This window comes from Salvia hispanica, chromosome 3 (genome assembly GCF_023119035.1).
Source record: "Salvia hispanica cultivar TCC Black 2014 chromosome 3, UniMelb_Shisp_WGS_1.0, whole genome shotgun sequence".
NCBI classification, from domain to species: Eukaryota; Viridiplantae; Streptophyta; class Magnoliopsida; order Lamiales; family Lamiaceae; genus Salvia; species Salvia hispanica.
This window is the reverse complement of record NC_062967.1, coordinates 6,506,049-6,523,901: the sequence shown is the minus strand read 5'-3', so window position 1 is coordinate 6,523,901 and position 17,853 is coordinate 6,506,049. Positions and strand designations below refer to the sequence as shown.

At 33.2% G+C, this 17,853-nt stretch overlaps 2 protein-coding genes across 7 annotated transcripts; both read right to left on the bottom strand.

The window, feature by feature from the left end:
- Nucleotides 1-425: 425 nt before the first annotated feature.
- LOC125211102 (synaptotagmin-3-like) lies at nt 426-3,914 on the bottom strand. Its single transcript, XM_048110797.1, has 11 exons — nt 3,354-3,914; nt 2,793-2,891; nt 2,652-2,702; nt 2,445-2,568; nt 2,248-2,366; nt 2,079-2,180; nt 1,927-2,001; nt 1,770-1,846; nt 1,076-1,697; nt 871-999; nt 426-785 (listed from the first exon to the last, which is right to left on the bottom strand). The coding sequence occupies exons 1-11, from the start codon at nt 3,462-3,464 to the stop codon at nt 657-659; spliced, it is 1,638 nt and encodes a 545-aa protein (XP_047966754.1). The 5' UTR covers nt 3,465-3,914; the 3' UTR covers nt 426-656.
- A 10,335-nt stretch (nt 3,915-14,249) lies between these two features.
- On the bottom strand, nt 14,250-17,605 carry LOC125216069 (OVARIAN TUMOR DOMAIN-containing deubiquitinating enzyme 9-like). 6 transcript variants are annotated; one of them, XM_048117682.1, is made up of 11 exons: nt 17,310-17,605; nt 16,463-16,892; nt 16,264-16,385; nt 16,041-16,114; nt 15,600-15,654; nt 15,397-15,471; nt 15,209-15,282; nt 15,082-15,130; nt 14,765-14,849; nt 14,583-14,639; nt 14,250-14,508 (listed from the first exon to the last, which is right to left on the bottom strand). In XM_048117682.1, the coding sequence occupies exons 2-11, from the start codon at nt 16,785-16,787 to the stop codon at nt 14,459-14,461; spliced, it is 966 nt and encodes a 321-aa protein (XP_047973639.1). In that variant the 5' UTR covers nt 16,788-16,892; nt 17,310-17,605; the 3' UTR covers nt 14,250-14,458. The 6 variants fall into 6 exon arrangements, with proteins under 6 accessions (XP_047973639.1, XP_047973640.1, XP_047973642.1 ...); XM_048117683.1 differs by having other exon boundaries at nt 16,463-16,823; XM_048117685.1 differs by having other exon boundaries at nt 16,463-16,769.
- Nucleotides 17,606-17,853: the final 248 nt, after the last annotated feature.

Sequence of the window (17,853 nt, the reverse complement as noted above, 5' to 3'; positions counted from 1 at the left end):
AATTAGTTAGATAATATTAGTATATTGTAAGAACTGATTATTCCGAAGCATTTACCATAGCCTGAGTGTGTTCTAGCAAAAAGATGTACTAAAAATATTGAGTCGTTTTGGATTTACATTTTCTATTGATAATTGGGTTTCATTCTCCAATCTACAATATGGGCTTGTTTATTGTGCTCGATAAAAGGCCATGGCCCAATTTGGAATGTTTTAATGAGCTTGAAGAGTTTGGCTTACCATTTATGCCCCTGCCTAATTCGAGTGGCAACTGCTTTTATATTCCACACAATTACATTTATGCCCCCGTTTATTTTATTGTTCATATAGATTGATAGCGTTATTAAGTAATTCTATAAAACCAAATCTCACAAAATTAAATATCATTAGTTCATTACAGTCAATATCAAATGATACTGGTCAAGAAAGAAACAAAAAAATACTACCACTACTATAAAATTGTTGGTTGGCAGCTCCACAATCAACATAATAGTATTCACAAGTACAGTATTTACAGTATGGTTTTAAATTTTATTTTGACATTTCAATTTATATGTTGACAAAAGAATTGTTTTGGCGGCAAGCTTTTGAACCACAAGATTCAAATAACTACTTTAACCTCCAAGATCTTTCTACATACACATCTCATCAACCTTTGGTCATATGGTTTTCCACCTCAACTCAATGTGTATCACTCCGTTCTTCGAGTCGATCAAATGATACCGCTGGTTGATACGCCCGTTGTGCACTACATCCGCAAGGTTGATGTCGACGTGCCCTAAAGATTCCTATATCACGGACAATGTAGATGAGCCGAGCTACCTAAGGTCAAGAATCAGAATACTAGAAAGGGACGGTGGACTAATGCGATACCTTAGAGTAGAAGCTGAAGCTCGTCCTTTTGCTCATAACCTTCACGTGAATCTTGTCTTGCAACGGAGGCTCTTCCAGCAAGAACTGGAACTCCTCGTTCCACATAGGATTCCTCGTCTTCCTCAACATCTACAACGCACCATTTTCTCTATTTGATCATGCAAAACGACATAAAGAAACAGAGAAAAGCAGAGATGAAGACTACCTTTGATTTCTTTGTCTCGCCTCTAAAGATGATCAGCACGTATGGATTGTTGTGGCGTGATCCTTCCACGTCATGTGCACCTTGCACGGTGACTAGAAGTAGGCCAGGAGCGCCCGTCGTGCTTGTGTTGCTCATAGCCCTATCCATCACACTGTCTTTCCTACTGTAGCCATTGAGAGCCCCACTGAAACTGTCGTTGTCTTCTCTAAAAGGAGCGTATGTGAGCTCGAGAAACAGCTGTCCTCTCTGCTTCTTGTTAGCGTCAGAGATGCTCGTGTCCTTCATCAAGTCAAGGGTGACCTCCTTCACCTCGTTTGCCACCAGCGTTTTCAGAGGGAAAACTTGACTCCCCAGCCTATCATGTGAGCCTACCTTATCCCAATCATAGACATTTATGTGAAGCATCTGAGACTGAGGATCCTTGACTGAGAGCTTGAATTCTTCGTTCCACTCGGGATTCAAGGTCTTTTTCTTGACTGTGGTCTTCTTGGACGGGTGCTTCTCTCCGCTGAGGTTCAGCTTGACATATGGATCGGATAAGCCGAGTAGATCCTTCTTCAGAAGCTTCGTTGCACGTATAACTCTCACGTGCAGGATCCCAACGGGCTTCTTCACAGCCACCCTAGAACAGAGATGGAAAAGTTAGGATTATGGAAACATTATATACTCAAAGTCAAGAAAACGAGTGACTTACGTTGAAGCATCAAGCATCGGTATCTCAAGCGATTTTGGCCAAAGGTAAAGACTAGCAACTTCTTTTTTAATCCTTTCCTGTTAAGATTGAATTATGACACACAAGTTTATCATTCGGTTTAAAAAGTTGAAGAAGAACTGTAGAGATTGTTCGTCACCTGAACATATCGATAAAGGCCAGGAATGGACATCACGTCGCCTCCCAAGACCTTCACCCCGAAGTCTATATGCGGCTGTAAGCAGGAAAACAATCTCTCAATTGACAAAAAAAGGAATATGTATATAGTTAAACTTTGTATTAGCAACATACCTTCTCCAAAAGAGACACCACTATGTTTGCAAAACATGGAATCGTAGGCACGAGAGGTTTCAAGGTCACTCGAGGCATAGCAAATACTTGCAAATCGACTAACTGCACCATCGAAAAATGAACTCAATGAATGTAGTTTTTCATTTGAGGAGATTCAACTGACTTATACCTGGATTGTCACTTTAACGGATGAAATAGTTACTGCAACCATTATATTCGGATTGCCTGCCCATCTGACAGCTGGCTCCATGACTAGTTCCCTCTCGTTCGTCTCAGAGACTTTAAGCCCTGCCAAAGAACATCAAGACGTTCTGTTGAATGCTCTGGAAAAAACGTCTACATTTTAAAGTCGGACATCTAATTCACCATGAACTGTTGGTGGAAGATTGCCAAGGCTTAGATTCTTGAACTCGATGGCTTCTATCTTATATTGCCCAACATACTCTGCAAAAATCGGTTCTGCTGTGCTTTTAATTGAGTTGCAGATTGCCTGCACGACGTTTACCAGATAAAAAACCGTTTTCTTGATGCATTGTGGACATACAAAGTTTAAAAAGCTAGTACAAAAGATACCTTCTCCATGAAAGGCCACATACATGATATAAATTTGTTCAACCAATCTACCTGCATTTTTCAACAGCATTTGCTATAATTAGATATCTTTATTTGTGATAGTACTTCAACCAGACGAAGCAGGCAAGATACATATATTACCCGGTCGTAGTCAGGACTCTTCACCCACAGGGGAATCTCGGGCATAAGGTCTTCCAATGCAACGGGGTCGAGCTCACAGAGTGGCTGACTCTCCATATCCTAGTGTCGATTCAAAACTAATCGTAAACAGTTTTTTAAACAATTGATACATAACCAAGATTACTCCACTGTGAACTAGTAATTTTATATATGCACACAACTAGTCAGTTTTTAAAACTTTCACCAGGAACACTTCCTAAGATGATGAATTGATGATGATACTAATAATAGGACTACCAAATAATTCGATAAACTGGTTCAATTTGAATATTGCATTTATTTAACAATAAGATGCCAAAAACCAAGAATCCATCATCGATCAACCAAGTGATTGAACACACACACCAACTAAGCATACTTTTGAATATATGAAAACAGAGATCAGGAAGCAGAAAGGCATACATTTCTCAACATTCCCATATTTCCCCCTCATCACATAATCTCAATGCAACAGTACAAACACACACACACACACACACACAAACAGAAGTGAACAACAGTTGGAGAAGTGATAGGGATTACCTGAACATCTTCTGATTCAGAGTAAACAAACAAATAAAAGCCAATAAAGAGACCAATCGGCAGCCCAATTCCAAAACCAATCATTCCCAACAAACTGCTCAACAATCCCATCTCCCCTTTCTTGCAAAAAAATAAAAAAAAAAAAACAATCTTTTTCCTATTTTTACGCAAATGGCAGCGCTCAAGGGAGATAGAGACGAGGACAAACAAGCCCAGAAAAGTAAAGGAGGAATAAGAACAAATTACAGGTGGGACTTGGAACAGCGAAAAACAAGAAAAGATTTTTATTTTATTGGAGGAACTGTAGTCGATCACGATAGAATCTAAAAAGGGAGTGTTTTCAAGAACGAGTTTTGAAAGTTTCGAAACTAACTTGCTGCAAACCGCCTTCCCTTCACGCTACACGTCAAGATTTTTCAAAATTGCGAATAATCAAAACAAGAAACCATTAACATCGTACACTCCGAAGTAGATTTTTAACTTTTGATGAATTCTAACAAATCCTCCTAGGTTGGATGACGATGTCGCACCACCAAGAACCAACTGAATACAAAGCGGTTTGTTGCACCACAATTCTTTTTTTCTATTGATCAAATTTTGTTTTTAATGATTTGTGCTTTTGGGAGATTTGTAGGATATTCGTTACGAAAAATTATGTTGTGTATAATTTCATTTAGAATGCAAAAAATAAAAATAAAAACAAAAATAAAAATGAGTGGTTCTTGTGAATATGGTTAGGTTATTAGGCCTTTTCTTCTCAAACTTTATTCATTATATATCCGAGTTTAGGGAGAAAAAGAAAAGAAAAATGGTGTAAGGATGTTGAACTTTTTATGTATGGAGTAATTGTTTTGACTATGACGAATTACAAAAACGAAAATAAAACTAATATGAAGATAATTCAAGGTTTATTATAGTAGTAGTTTATTAATAATCTTTCATCACATATTTTGTACTGTATCTTATAGTTTACTAAATATAATATAAACACAATCCTAACATGTTTCCAAACACAATATTTTCATATAATAAGAAATCATATTCCAAGAATCAGAAATTAGGGAAATCATAATCCAAAGAATCATAATCCTAGGAATTATTTTCCTAAATAACTTTACTTTCCTACCAAACAAACAGGACTGCACCTATGTATAATTATAATCTATTATGAATAGAGAGGTTTAGGATTTAATTTTTACCATCCCTATTTCATCAACTCAAATAGAAATATAATGATAGATTACACATGTTGTAATCCATTATTCATGCCTACATGGTTAGTTGACTTTAAGATAAAACCCTTATTTTGATTTTGATTTAATTATGAATTATAATTTTTGTGAAATAAAAGTCAAGAATATTTGTTTGAACTTGAATTAATGGAATGGGTGATAGTTCTAGGCTTTTCTAGCCTCTAAGGCTCCATAATTCAACGGGCAATTATAGTTATGTCATGGCTTACATAACAATTAAGAAGTTTTTGTGTAAGAATTTCATAATTTTCAATACGATATAGTTATTCATTTATGCCTTTAATTTTATATTATTTGTATTCTCCTATTTTCCCGTTTAACAAAAACCTAAATGTTATTATGCATTTATGTTATGGTTATCCAAGATATAATTTGATTATTTAATCAGTTGGCCATATAAATAGTTATTTTTTATATATTAAAAAAAATTGAATCAATTTTAAGTACCGAGACATAGGCCCATAAGCCAATATTTCAAACTCAATTCCTAAAACTACGTCGTAATATCTCCAACTTAATAATTCCAGCAGCCCAATAAATTCAAATCCAATTAAAAGAGCGACACCTTTAATTTAGGTTCTGTATATTATCACTTAGATCCCACATCGAAATTTTGCGCAACTTCATAAATAAAAACATGCATTATTATAGTTAATGCCTACAAGTACATTAGATAATTTGGCAATTAATTAATTTTCCAAGCAAATATTTTATTATTGAAAATTTTAGTTTAAAGCCCTTGTAATTTCATTATTTTAGTGTTTTGTTATTTAGAATAACAGAATTTCGTCTATCCCTCGTATGTGAAATGCATTCTTAAATAATTGTACTAGTATATAATTATGGACATAAGGCCCTAACTTTCTTTAATCCGTTTCATATATTATGTTAGCTATAATTAATTGTGATTAAATACCCAATAATGTAATTACTAATTAGTAAATTACTCAATTTAGAAAAGTGCTCCAAAAAATTAGTTTCTACATACATATATAAAACATGGGCCTCACTCCATTGGGCTCTCACCAAATATTATTTGGGTCACATCCACTCTATGATACAGGCCTTTGCGTTTTACTTGGGACAATTGTATTCTCTAATCTCTATTAGTATAGCTTCAGTTTTTTTTATTTGTAATTTTGTAGTATAACTATAATCATCGAGCTAATGAGATATTGATTCTGAAACATGCTGAGCTTGTCTCATGTAAGATTATTCAAAATTGTGATACTCTCTAACCACAATGAATTGTCATGTTTTTCTATTTTTGATCATCCACAAAAATTAGTCACATTCTATACTTGGTAAGTTCATGTATCTAATGAAGTGAATCACAATTTCTATTAACAATATTTCGAACAATTTGCTCTCATGTAGTCCACTATATATAATGAGTAATGACTATTGGAGTGGTGGACGAAAGTAGTATGATTTCATATCGGGACCATTTTAGATTCATGCATTATATATGCAAACCGTGTTCACTAAAAGAATAGTTAGGTCATAAATGATAAAATGAATCCGTACATGCAAGAGTATTTGGTCATGTTTAGATATGATCAAAGTGGTGTGTGATGATTTGGATTGGTTTTGATTAGACAAAGCAACTTCATAGCCAGGGGACATGCCCAGGTGAAGATCAGTTAGAGATCATATGGCATGGGCCATTTTGTTTGACCCTATTTTAATTATAATTTCACACCATATAATTTGTCGTATATTTGATAGAATTAAAATATCATGGACACAGCCAATAAGCATAAAACATGATCACACATCTTGATTTCATAGCTACCAACCCCATTTCATTACCGCTCATGACCAAACATACCCAAAAACTATATATTTTCTATATTTTTTAAAAATTCTCCTCCTCAATTTGGATTAATACAATAATGTTATAAAGGTCAATTTTAATATATATGTCCACATGACCACATATATGGCGAAGTGATGTGCATGCTCCATACATCATTTGTAAGAGCATATGATTTCTGCTATTAATTTTTTCATTTTTAAGGGCATATAATTTCTAGGATTTTTTTTCATTTTTAAAATTCTTCTTTTATCATAATCAAATCATCAAAACAATAAAAACTTGGCCACATTAATTTTGGTATGTACGTATCAAATAATCTCGATGCTCATGGCATTTCACTTCTTTCTCTATCATGATGAAATCTAAACGTGTTGGTAACGTCGAATTAGCCTTTGCATATATGTACATGGTGAACACCATCACGTGTAGCATCCCTATTCAACTTGTGGATTTGATTGTAGCGTGACTAGACTAAGTTAGCTTTAGACAACTGACTAATTTTTTTAAAATATTGTAGGGGCCTTTTTCGGGTGAAATTTCGTTTTCTAACAGAGTTAGGGTGCGCTTGGTTTCCATGTTGGGTTACGCATGGATTAGTGCAAACATAGGTTAATGGAAATAAATTGCATGTTATTTTTCATCTATACCCTCATGGTGAACAAAAAACCCAACTATACTTAAATTTCCATCACACTTTTGATAAAAGTGAAAAGGGAAAATAGAATACACTATCAACAGTGGCGTTTCATATTTTTCATAAGATCTTCGCCACTAACTTCGTTCACAAAAAATAATTTTGGTACGTAGTGGATGATATGATCGAGTTTTAGTCCAAAATTGAAAAACATAACTTTTTTCCATGGACTAATGTAGTAATATTGCATACAATACATTGAAAACTTAACTTTATGACCATTCCTAATAAATGGAGGTAAACTTTTACGGAGTATTATTTCTTTTGTTATTAGGCGTAATTATAAATTAAAAGCAGCAAGTAAAAATCCAGCAGGAGAAAATGCAAATATATAACAGGGAGTACTAATTAACTAGCTCTTGAATAATATAATTTGCAAATAACCATAATATATATAGCCGATTGTAGGTGTACACTGTAGGTAAAAAACACTACAAATTGTGAGTGAAAAAAGAAAAGAAGGGGGTGGCTAAGTAAGTATAATTAATGATCAAGAATCATTGCAATCTTGCCAGCAAATGAGCATGACGACGCAGCGGCGGAGGATGTAAAATCTGGCCCTCTGTTGCTCCACCAGACGCCCGCATCGCCGCCACAACGACTTCATCGGCTCTCCCTCGCACAATCTGCGCTTTTCCTCTTCTTCTTCTTTTTCTTTCATGGTATTATGATTTATGCAGACGTGTGTGCATATGCACAGCTAAATTTATAGCTTATGATTAATGAATATGGATCACAATTAAGTCCGGGTATACTAGCTAGGACTATTATTTAATGAGACTTTGTTGTCTTTTTCACTCATACAAGTACAACTATATATTTTCTTCTTTTATTGTTATATGTTAAATACTAGTAATATGCATTTATACACTAGTACTAGACTACTAGTACTATACTTTGTTGGTATGCGTCATATTTGACAACGAATATGAGGTCACAAACCTTTGTTGTTATAATTTCTCGTCTACTAAGCGTCTCACATTATCGTTTTGGAATATTCACAATTTAAAACTATCTTATTTTTTTCATTATTATTTTTCTATAAATTTCTCATTTCCCTAAATTATTTCTCGCATTTTACTATTTTAGCATAAAACTAAGTAGGACGATCACATTCCAATAACTTTTTCATTCATATTTCTTAAAATGCGTACCAAGTCAAAGTGAGATCGAAGGAGGGAGTATTAGATACGTTAGAAGATAATGCTTTTATTAACGAAGATTTTTATTGGAACACTACAAAAAAATGTCAGTTTATTGGAAAATTCCGTCGGTAATTTTGTCGCTAATTCGTAGCGAAAATTTTTCGTCGCTAATTCTGTCGGTAAACTGACATTTTTTGTAGTGGAAAACCAATGTGTCTACATATATTTGTTCATGTTTGGACAATATTAGTCATCGGAGGTGACAAGCCTTTGTTTTCATGTTTTTAAATGTTTACTCTCAGTACATGTCTATTCTAGTAGTTTTATATTTCTTCGCTCCATTTAAGTATGTCTAATAAAATAGAGAAAAAAAAACTAGTGATACATACTAGTAGTATATATTGTAATAAAAAAATACTTCAAAAATAGAAAGTGATCTATCTTAGACAAACAGTAAAAGAAAGTTATTCATCTCATCAGTGAGGCCACTTTAGTTCATTGCAAAGCTGTCCATTGCGTGGCGCAAGTAGGTAGGTTAAAGACCTAAAGCTTTATGAAATAGCTAGGAGATGATATTTATTTTGCAATGGCCCTAGCTACATAGAAATAATTATTTTGTAGGAGTATTTTCTATAGTCAAATCAGCTACTTCTATTAATTTTGAGTGGCGTGTTTGTTTTTTTCACGTGCGATAAGAAGTAATGGGGTAAGGGATCTGCCGACCACAACCAAACATAGTTTAAGAGGATAATTAGATTCTCTCCAAACTTAATTGTGAATTTAATTGTTCTTGGATCTGATCTATCTAACTTCTCATTAATGAAGTTGTTGAAACTCTTCTGGTCTCCAAATATAAGTGTATAACAAGAAAACTAGTAAATTCGCCCTTCTGAAAAATCGAGTCATTAAAGAATTTGTACTGAAGGCGATGTTAAAATTAGAGACCGCTTGTTAGAGAATAAAGTTGGATATAATATGTATATTTAATTATCTTTATTAATTATGAGGTAGGAAGATAATACTAATATGAACAACGTGTTAACGATGCTCACAGATGTTGTGTAACATGCATATCATTTAATTCTTTCTTATATTTAAACATAGGTACACACAGTAATAGCCTAAAATAGCTCTTCAATAGTGTCATGAATTGATTTCCGAAACTTGGGAGTTGCTACTTTTTTTTTTAACTCAAATACCTAAAATAAATTACTCCACTGAATATTTAAACTTTTTATAATTCAGACCCAATATTTAATGGGCCGACGCGGGTCGATGTTACAAATAAACTACAGCCCATTAGCCCCATTCATCTTCAAACATACATTCCAGCAATGCATATTTCGAGTTATTTTATAACTTTAACAATAAATATACCAAATAATAATCCTACTGTGAAAATAAATTATGGGATCAAACAACATTTTGTTATATAGAAATAGAATCCAAGTATCTAATGGTGTGACGATCTCATTGAGATTATCGTATTATTGCATCAATATTAAGCCATTAAAAAAAAAGATAAAAGAAACAACATATACATCTTAAAATAATTAAAAGAAAAGGGGAAAAAATATAACGAATGCTACACATTACTATTATACTATAGGATTGTATACATGTTGTACTTATGATTTCTATATAACATCAATATGATAACATTAAAGAAACCTTACATATTGTATACAACAAAGTATGCATCCAAGCGACAACGTACTCAAGGCTTATCAACTCGTTGATTCAGCGGCGAGCATGATTCAAGAGGTTGGTAGTTTATGTATCGACTCGGAGCCGAAGAGTGGCGCCTTCCTTTAGGCATGCAGCCTTCGACTTGCTTGCCTCCCAGCCTATGTTCCCCCTTCATAACTTTGGGTTTGAAGGTTGTGTAATTTTCCAATTTTGACCCTAGGGGCCTCGAGGCACCCACGAACAAGACTAGGAGGGCAAAAATGAGAATGGCCATCAAAAAAAATGGGGGCCTAGACATAATTTTGGAATTGCTTATGTTGAATTTTCTCTGCATGAAAATATGGCTAGAGATGTGTGTTTATATATAGATAGAAGTGTTGAAGAAGTAGGAGCTTGAGCTTTAAATGGACTCGTGATGGGCTGGAAATAAAGTGTGACATTTTGCCAGCTCATTACCTTGTTTTCCAGCACAATAGTGGTTGTGTAGTCATTTGACTTTCAAATTCTTGGATAATTATTATTACCAACAATAAGATTCTATGATTACATGAATTTATGCGATATGTATTTTTATATTTTACTAGGCTAATTACAATCTCATTCATGAATTTATGTGTATGTATTTTATATTTTACGAGGCTAATTACTATCTAATTCATTGAAGCGTAACATACATGAGCTGATGGTGAATCTCATTAATGTTATTTAGTATAGCCTTGTTGGCACAAGAATAAAAATTACTCCTTATATGTACATATGTATAATTTTATTTCAATTTTTTCTTATACTGAAATTGTGGAGGTGGAGATGAAGGAATATGTAGAAAGAAATGGATGTGAAGGATTGAATATGAATAGAACAACTAGGACAAAGAGAGAAAGGGGTGGACAAGTGTAAATTACATGTGACATAATTAACTCATCTTGGAATCACAAGAAATACTTTTAGTATGTGCATTCGTGACGTTCCACTGTGTGTAATGTGATTTTAAAAAATATGTTTATTTAATGATAACATTTTTGGGCATTATATGTACGTAAGTGCATGTTTTTTCATGTTTAAGGAACCCTTAGGTGGATCTTTTAGATTTTTTTGGGAAGATAAGATGATGACTAAGCAAATATGGTGTTGACACCTGTTTCTAAATGTAGATGTCCACGTGGAAGTGGTAGATGACCAGTTTTGAGCCAACTCATTGTTTTAGAACTGCCACGAGAATGAATCAAAGATTCACCTACTACCAAATCTTGTCACAAATTGCGAATGCCTTTTTCGTTTTCTAAGTTTAAAAAAATGGGAAAAGATAAACGTAGATAATTCATACATAATTGGATATTATAGATAATTCACATTTAAAATTGGTTCATTTGTTTTTTAATTTTAAGTATGTCGGATTTTAAAATTTATCCAAGCCGCAAAATCCTTCAATTGAAGTGTCACACTCAGTAAATTGGGCCGTGAAATGTGCAACATTATGAGTGTTTTAGTAGTAGTATTTTATAGTTTAATTGGCTAGCCAATCCTATTAAAGTTAGATCATTTCTAAAAATATAAAAAAAAATTAAACAAATAATAATCCTACACGTTCTTATAAATGTGGATCCTACAATCCATTAATATTACTTCAATCACCTTTTGTCTTCATTTCTCTTATTTTACTAATTACACATTAAAACACATGTCATTCACAATTCCGTCGAGGTTGTATTTTTTTTTCCTTTTGTGTGATTTGACTGTAAATAAACGAACTTTTATTTTTTTTAGTTTTCTTTTAAACTTTAACTTTTTGAATCTAAATACATGAATTTTGAAAAAAAAAATTCAAGATAAACAACTCCGGCCAAACTAATATCATACTCCCTTTTTTGCATTAAATATGAAACATTTGGATTATTATTATTATTACTATTATTATTATTATTATTATTGTTATTATTATTATTATTATGCTAATATATGGAATGTATATACATAATTAATAATAGTATTGCATGTAGTATTTTGTTGATAACCAATAAATTCATCAACTTTTAGTTTATTAAAATAACATTATAACACTGAAGATGATTTTTAAATTATTATTCTGTTTTTATACTACTACTATAGTTTTACAGAAACCGAGCATTATATGGAATCCAGGGGTAAATGTAAAAATTAATGGAGAAGGATCTGAAATATGACTAATTTTGCAGAGATTTGTGATCATGTATTTTCATATTTAGGAACCTAAAACGTGTAAATCTAATTTATAGTGACCAATTTTGAAGTTCACTGTTATAAAAGAATTGACACGAGATTTTATGTAATGTTGTTTTTGTGAATTAATGAATAAAGAGTAAAATAAGAGAGACGAAAAAGTTGAGATGCAGTAGTTGTTTCTATTTTAGGAAACGTTTCATTTTTAATTGGACAATCTAAAAAGGAATACATTTCATTTTTAATGGGAGGGATTATATTATTAACCTACAATTACACACATTTTTAACAATTTTATTTTTCTCTTGAACTTTCATATTTTCTAATTTAAATTCATGAATTACGAGATTTTCTGATTTCCTCCCGATAAATAATTTCAATCAAAGTAAAATTATTTTATGAATTGCTATAATTTATCCCTTCTCAAAATTGTAGTTTTAGTTTTTTAGACGATTAAATATTTCCATTATATTGGACTATGTCTAATGTCTTAAAAATTGTGGAGTAACAAATTTTAAGAGAATGTGAATTGACATATTTGTAATTTTTATTTTTCAAATTGCATTTGGTTAGAATATGATTGTTTTAATTTTATATGTTAAGTATTGATGCTTTTGCGATATAACATGATTATGTGCACAAAAAGTTTTTTAATCATACGCTTTATTTATTTAAATTGTACTATGATTCAATTTTGTTTGATGAATCATTATTTAAAGAAATTCATTCTCTTTAAACTTAAATAAATACTATAAAATAATATTCTTGTTAAATTTGAAACAAAGTATTAGAAAATGGTTTGAAAAAATATATTGTTGTGGGGGGGGAATAAAAAATTCTCAAAATTTTTGAGAAAATTCTAGAAAATCTCAAAGGTCAGGAATTTTCTCGAGAATCTCAAAATCCATGAGAAATTCTAGAAAACCTCAAAAGTTAGTGTATTTACAGAAATTACATACTTCTATTTAAACTATGTCGTTTTAATACTCATCGCCTTTTGTCATGGTAACACTTTCGACAAACACATTAGCTTCAATTCAAAGAAAATTATTTTTTCGGAAAAAATCAGAAAAACTCAAAATTCATATATTTAGGTTCAAAAATAATTTTTTTGGAAAAAAAAAACAAGAAAATATTAAAAGTTTGTATATTTAGATCCCTTCCCGTAAAACAAGATGATCGTTTTATCTCAACTAGTGCATCCATAATGGGAATACTTCAAGGTCATTGTCTTTGGTTCATATCTGGCACAATATGGCACAATAGTAATGGAGAACAAAATTCCTGCAATAAGAAGAGATAATTATTCCAAGTACATCTACTATCCGCGAGGTGAACTTGGTTGACAATTATGTGTTTGCTCCTAAAACTTTTCAGCAAAGATATGAGCATTTTCTTCCTTCTTGAAACTCAAAGTTTAAGAGTATTATACACAAAAGGTAGCGGAATAAGCAATTTTAACTATCCTTAAATACCCTTATATTCAGGGAAATTGTATAAGTCCATAAGTCTATTTGTTAATAATAAAGTCTATAAAGAGTCTATTTGCCCATGATTTCGTAGGCTCTTCTCAAGAATTCCTGCAGCAGTCGTCTCCTTTGTCACCTCCTTCAAGACCTTGTCTCTGAGGCATAATACGACGTCATTGTGTACCTTTGCAAGTATCTCCTCCTTGAACTGTTCATTTTTGTCAATTGAAAATTTAGTCTTCCTAAGACGGCGCCAATTGTAAACTTTGGAATCAGAAATTAAAATCAAAGATCTTTGACAAAAGTGAATAATAAATAATAATTTTAACTTTCTTTTTAAGATGAATTAATTTTTAAATTAATAGAAAGTGATGTGTGTTTCAGAGAAACTTAAAGTTAAATTGTAGTAGTAAGTATTCCACTAATTTACCACATTCAGTGTAGGTGAACTATGTGCACCTTACATTATTTACAATTTATAGTACTGCTACTATTGTTTAATTTGGTATTGGCCGAATTTTGTTTCATGCAGAAATTGAATCAAGCTGAAGTGTTCATTTAAAATGAACATACTATGGAGATGGTACATAAATTTAAAAACAATCAACTACTAATTTCATATATACAGTAATAATTAAAATTAAAGTTTTTATTATAATAAACACTGAGAGTCATACAAATGAAACTAAAATTAAGTGTCACCTATTCCAATTGCATTTCTAGTGCCATCAAAATTGTTATACATATATACATTGGAGAGATACCATCTCTTATCCATGCATGTACAACAATGGACCAGCTATGATCCCTCGAACCATCCGATCCAACGACATTCCAAGTTCACTTCCACCACGACTTCTTCTTCTTCTTACCACCGTCTACAGGCGATTCTACATACAGAAAAATGTATTACAAAATCACACGAAAACGACGTTCATGAAGAATTTCTTCGGTCTTTAATTACCTCCACTAGGATAAATCGAATTGTAGTGTACTTCAGCCCAAAAGCTCAGCAAGATAACTGCATTCATTCAACGATATCATGTTTCAAGTCATCATAATATATCTCGAGAATGATTTTCTTTGGTTCGTTTCTTTTTTATTGAATTTTAATGATATAAAACACAAACAACTGAACAAGCTTACTCCTGTTTGATTTCTCAAACTGTGGAAGAATCTCAATGTAGCACGTATCCTTGTACGAAGTAACCACAATGATCCTGACGCCATACTGCAACGAAGCAACAGATACCGGTTCAATCACATTCACTAAATGCTTAATACATTGTGTGCGCGTGTGAATATATTGAATTACTTCCTAAATGCTAAATGCGTTGTGCTTTGTGCAAATATGCCCGGGGAGGAAAGAACATGTTGAATCCATGTAGTTATTCATTCGAAGAATAGAAAATGCATACAAGCATCACGAAAAGGAGAGAAACATGACTAATAAGAAATCATACGCAATCTGCAGCAGCCTGCAACGTGACATGATCTCCCCATTCCCCGTTGCTGTATTCATGCAAAGTTGATTAGAGAGATGTTTCGTGAAGTGAAAGAAACTATCGGATTTAGATGGTAATATTATACTTGCTCATTTTCTTCAAGTAGTCGTCATAAGCCATGGGGACATAATTGGCATACAAATCGGGCTGCGACTTCAGCTGACAGTTGGCAACGTAATAAGAATAAGGATAGGCACATCACAATGGCAAAAACTGATTTACCAATTGTGATTGGCAAAATAATAATACGTTGTACCAAAATCACAAGCAAACCTGATTAACTATTTGGTCTCTCACAAAGTTGTGATGCTCTGGTGTCCGGTATATTTGATCTGACAGCGAACGGAACTGCAGACACAAATGCAATAAGCACGGACTGGGAAGGGCTGAGTAGTACAGACCGTAAAAAAAGCCAACTCCAAATCTCAAAAACCATTATGAATAATTATGTAATCATATACTATCATGGAACAAACCTGACAGTTACCATCTCCTAGGATTTTAAGTTCGACTAGGTCGTATAACTGCAACCTGGTGAAAACAAATGGAGAAATACAAGAAAATAGGTTAAACACGAAACAAACCATGTAAAAATAGATTGGAAAGAACTACATTGAATCAGCTGAGAAACTGCTTATACGTGAAAACTGCATACCAATGACAAATGGATTTATTTTGAGTCACAGTTTATATCTCGTGTATTACTTGGTTATCCGTTTGTATTTATTTTAACAGATCACTCTTCCTCTCACAGTTTTCCTATCGAAAATTTAATTAATTAATATTCTCTTGAAGTAACTATGCATTTGAACCAAAATTTCAACAATCCAGCACATATCAAGATTTCAAGTTCTTCGTAGTAATGCCTAACCACCATATTGTTAATATGCTTAAAAAACAGAGGAATTGAGCAAAACCTATTCAAAAGTCTTTCATGATCTGATGAAACTTCATCTGCAGAAGGGATTTCTCCATTGATTTTAGGAACATGCTACAACAGCAACGAAGAAAGTATCAAAATTCAAGATCAATCATTATTAGCAGTAAAAGGAATCAGGTGGACTATAATAAGCCACACAAGAAACAAGTACACATGAAAGAAAACTATCTCCTCGATCAAGAAAAATCGACTGAACTTACAGGAACTGGAACCATCTGATTGAGCCTTTTTCCCATTTCATCATAAAGCGCTGGTTCATCTTCCATCTCAGGCATGAAACCATGGTTAACATCCTCATGTGATAACTCTCCCGTCTCAATCCCTGCCAACGCATGATAATACACAAGCTGAAATGAAGAAGACAGAGCAAAACTAAAATACGAAAGAGAATTGCCATACCAGAGCCCGAGTGCCATTCTGAACTACCGGGCCAATCGAGAGCAGCACTAGACTCTCCATGATGGTGATCTGCAGTAGACGAAAACTCTGATGGATATCCAGCAGGATAACCTGAGAAGTCCTCCTGAGGCGCGTGCGCAATAAGTTCACCATTTCCCTCGAAAGAGGGTGCTGGATTACATAAACCTTCCATCACAGACTCGGTCCAAGACATATCCTTCGCATAACATGTAACGGTTTCTGGATAACCATTTGAAAGAGAGCAAACATCTATAAGGCGAGGACCGTCCCACCTCACATCATGATCCTGCCCATACATAGTCATATTCTACTCTGATATATTATCCGGCGAATATCTTTGCTACAGATCAGCAGAAAAAAACTGTCTTTAGCAACAATTTCTCTCTTTTTAAGCAATATGGCCTTCTCACTGAAAATTAAACAAAAAAAGATAAACTTCCATTTATGTGATCCATCATCTTCCCAAGCATTAAATTCTGAACAAGATTTGATCTTTTCCAGTATCTTCCAAATAGGCTTCACATACACACTCTAGGTTTAACCTAACTTTAATTGAATTTCTATTTTTGCAACTTCTCAAACCTTATCAAACTATAAATTCAAAGATCCAGTTTATCACATCCATAACCACAAGCACCCATCACTTCCACAAGCGAAAAATCAATTAAAAATCTAATCTTGGAAGCTCCCATGTCAAACATCATCAAAAAAGAGAGAAAAATCAGCTTTACTAATCAAGAACTCAAATACCCACACACATCCCAGCCTTAAACATCAAGAAACCTTGATCCCACATAAAATCATTGCTCAAAAAGTAAATCAATACCGTATTTGTGGCGTGCATCTGTGCAAAAATTGGAATGGGAGAAGCGTGATCTCTTGATAATTATTAACTAACCTTTTGGCACGGGATTGAAGAAACGAACAGGTGTTCCACCAAAAATAAAATTAAAAAGAAAGGTCAATAAAGTAAATTAGTCCAAGGCATGATGATGGGCGCTGGGATTTGGAAGTAGGCGGCGCGAAAATCCGGTGGCTGCCGACGGCCTGTTCATGAAAAGCCGTTAAGTGGGCTCCACTTCCCGAAATGGATTGGGTGGCGGCGCGCTTCGATTCAGCGGAGCCGTTGGATATTGCTACCATTATTTATGTATCAGAAAAATTCTATTTACATTTTTTTATACATTTAATGTTTTTTTATGGTTTACGAATTTTTATTTCATTTTGGGTGGGTTATCTTATTAATTGGGTTATTGGTTGTTACTATGATTAAATTTGGCAGTTGAATCATGCATTATGTTATAAATTTGATTGACACTATCAGTAGTTCGTTATAAATTTCTATCAAGAAAATAGAAATTGTACAAGCA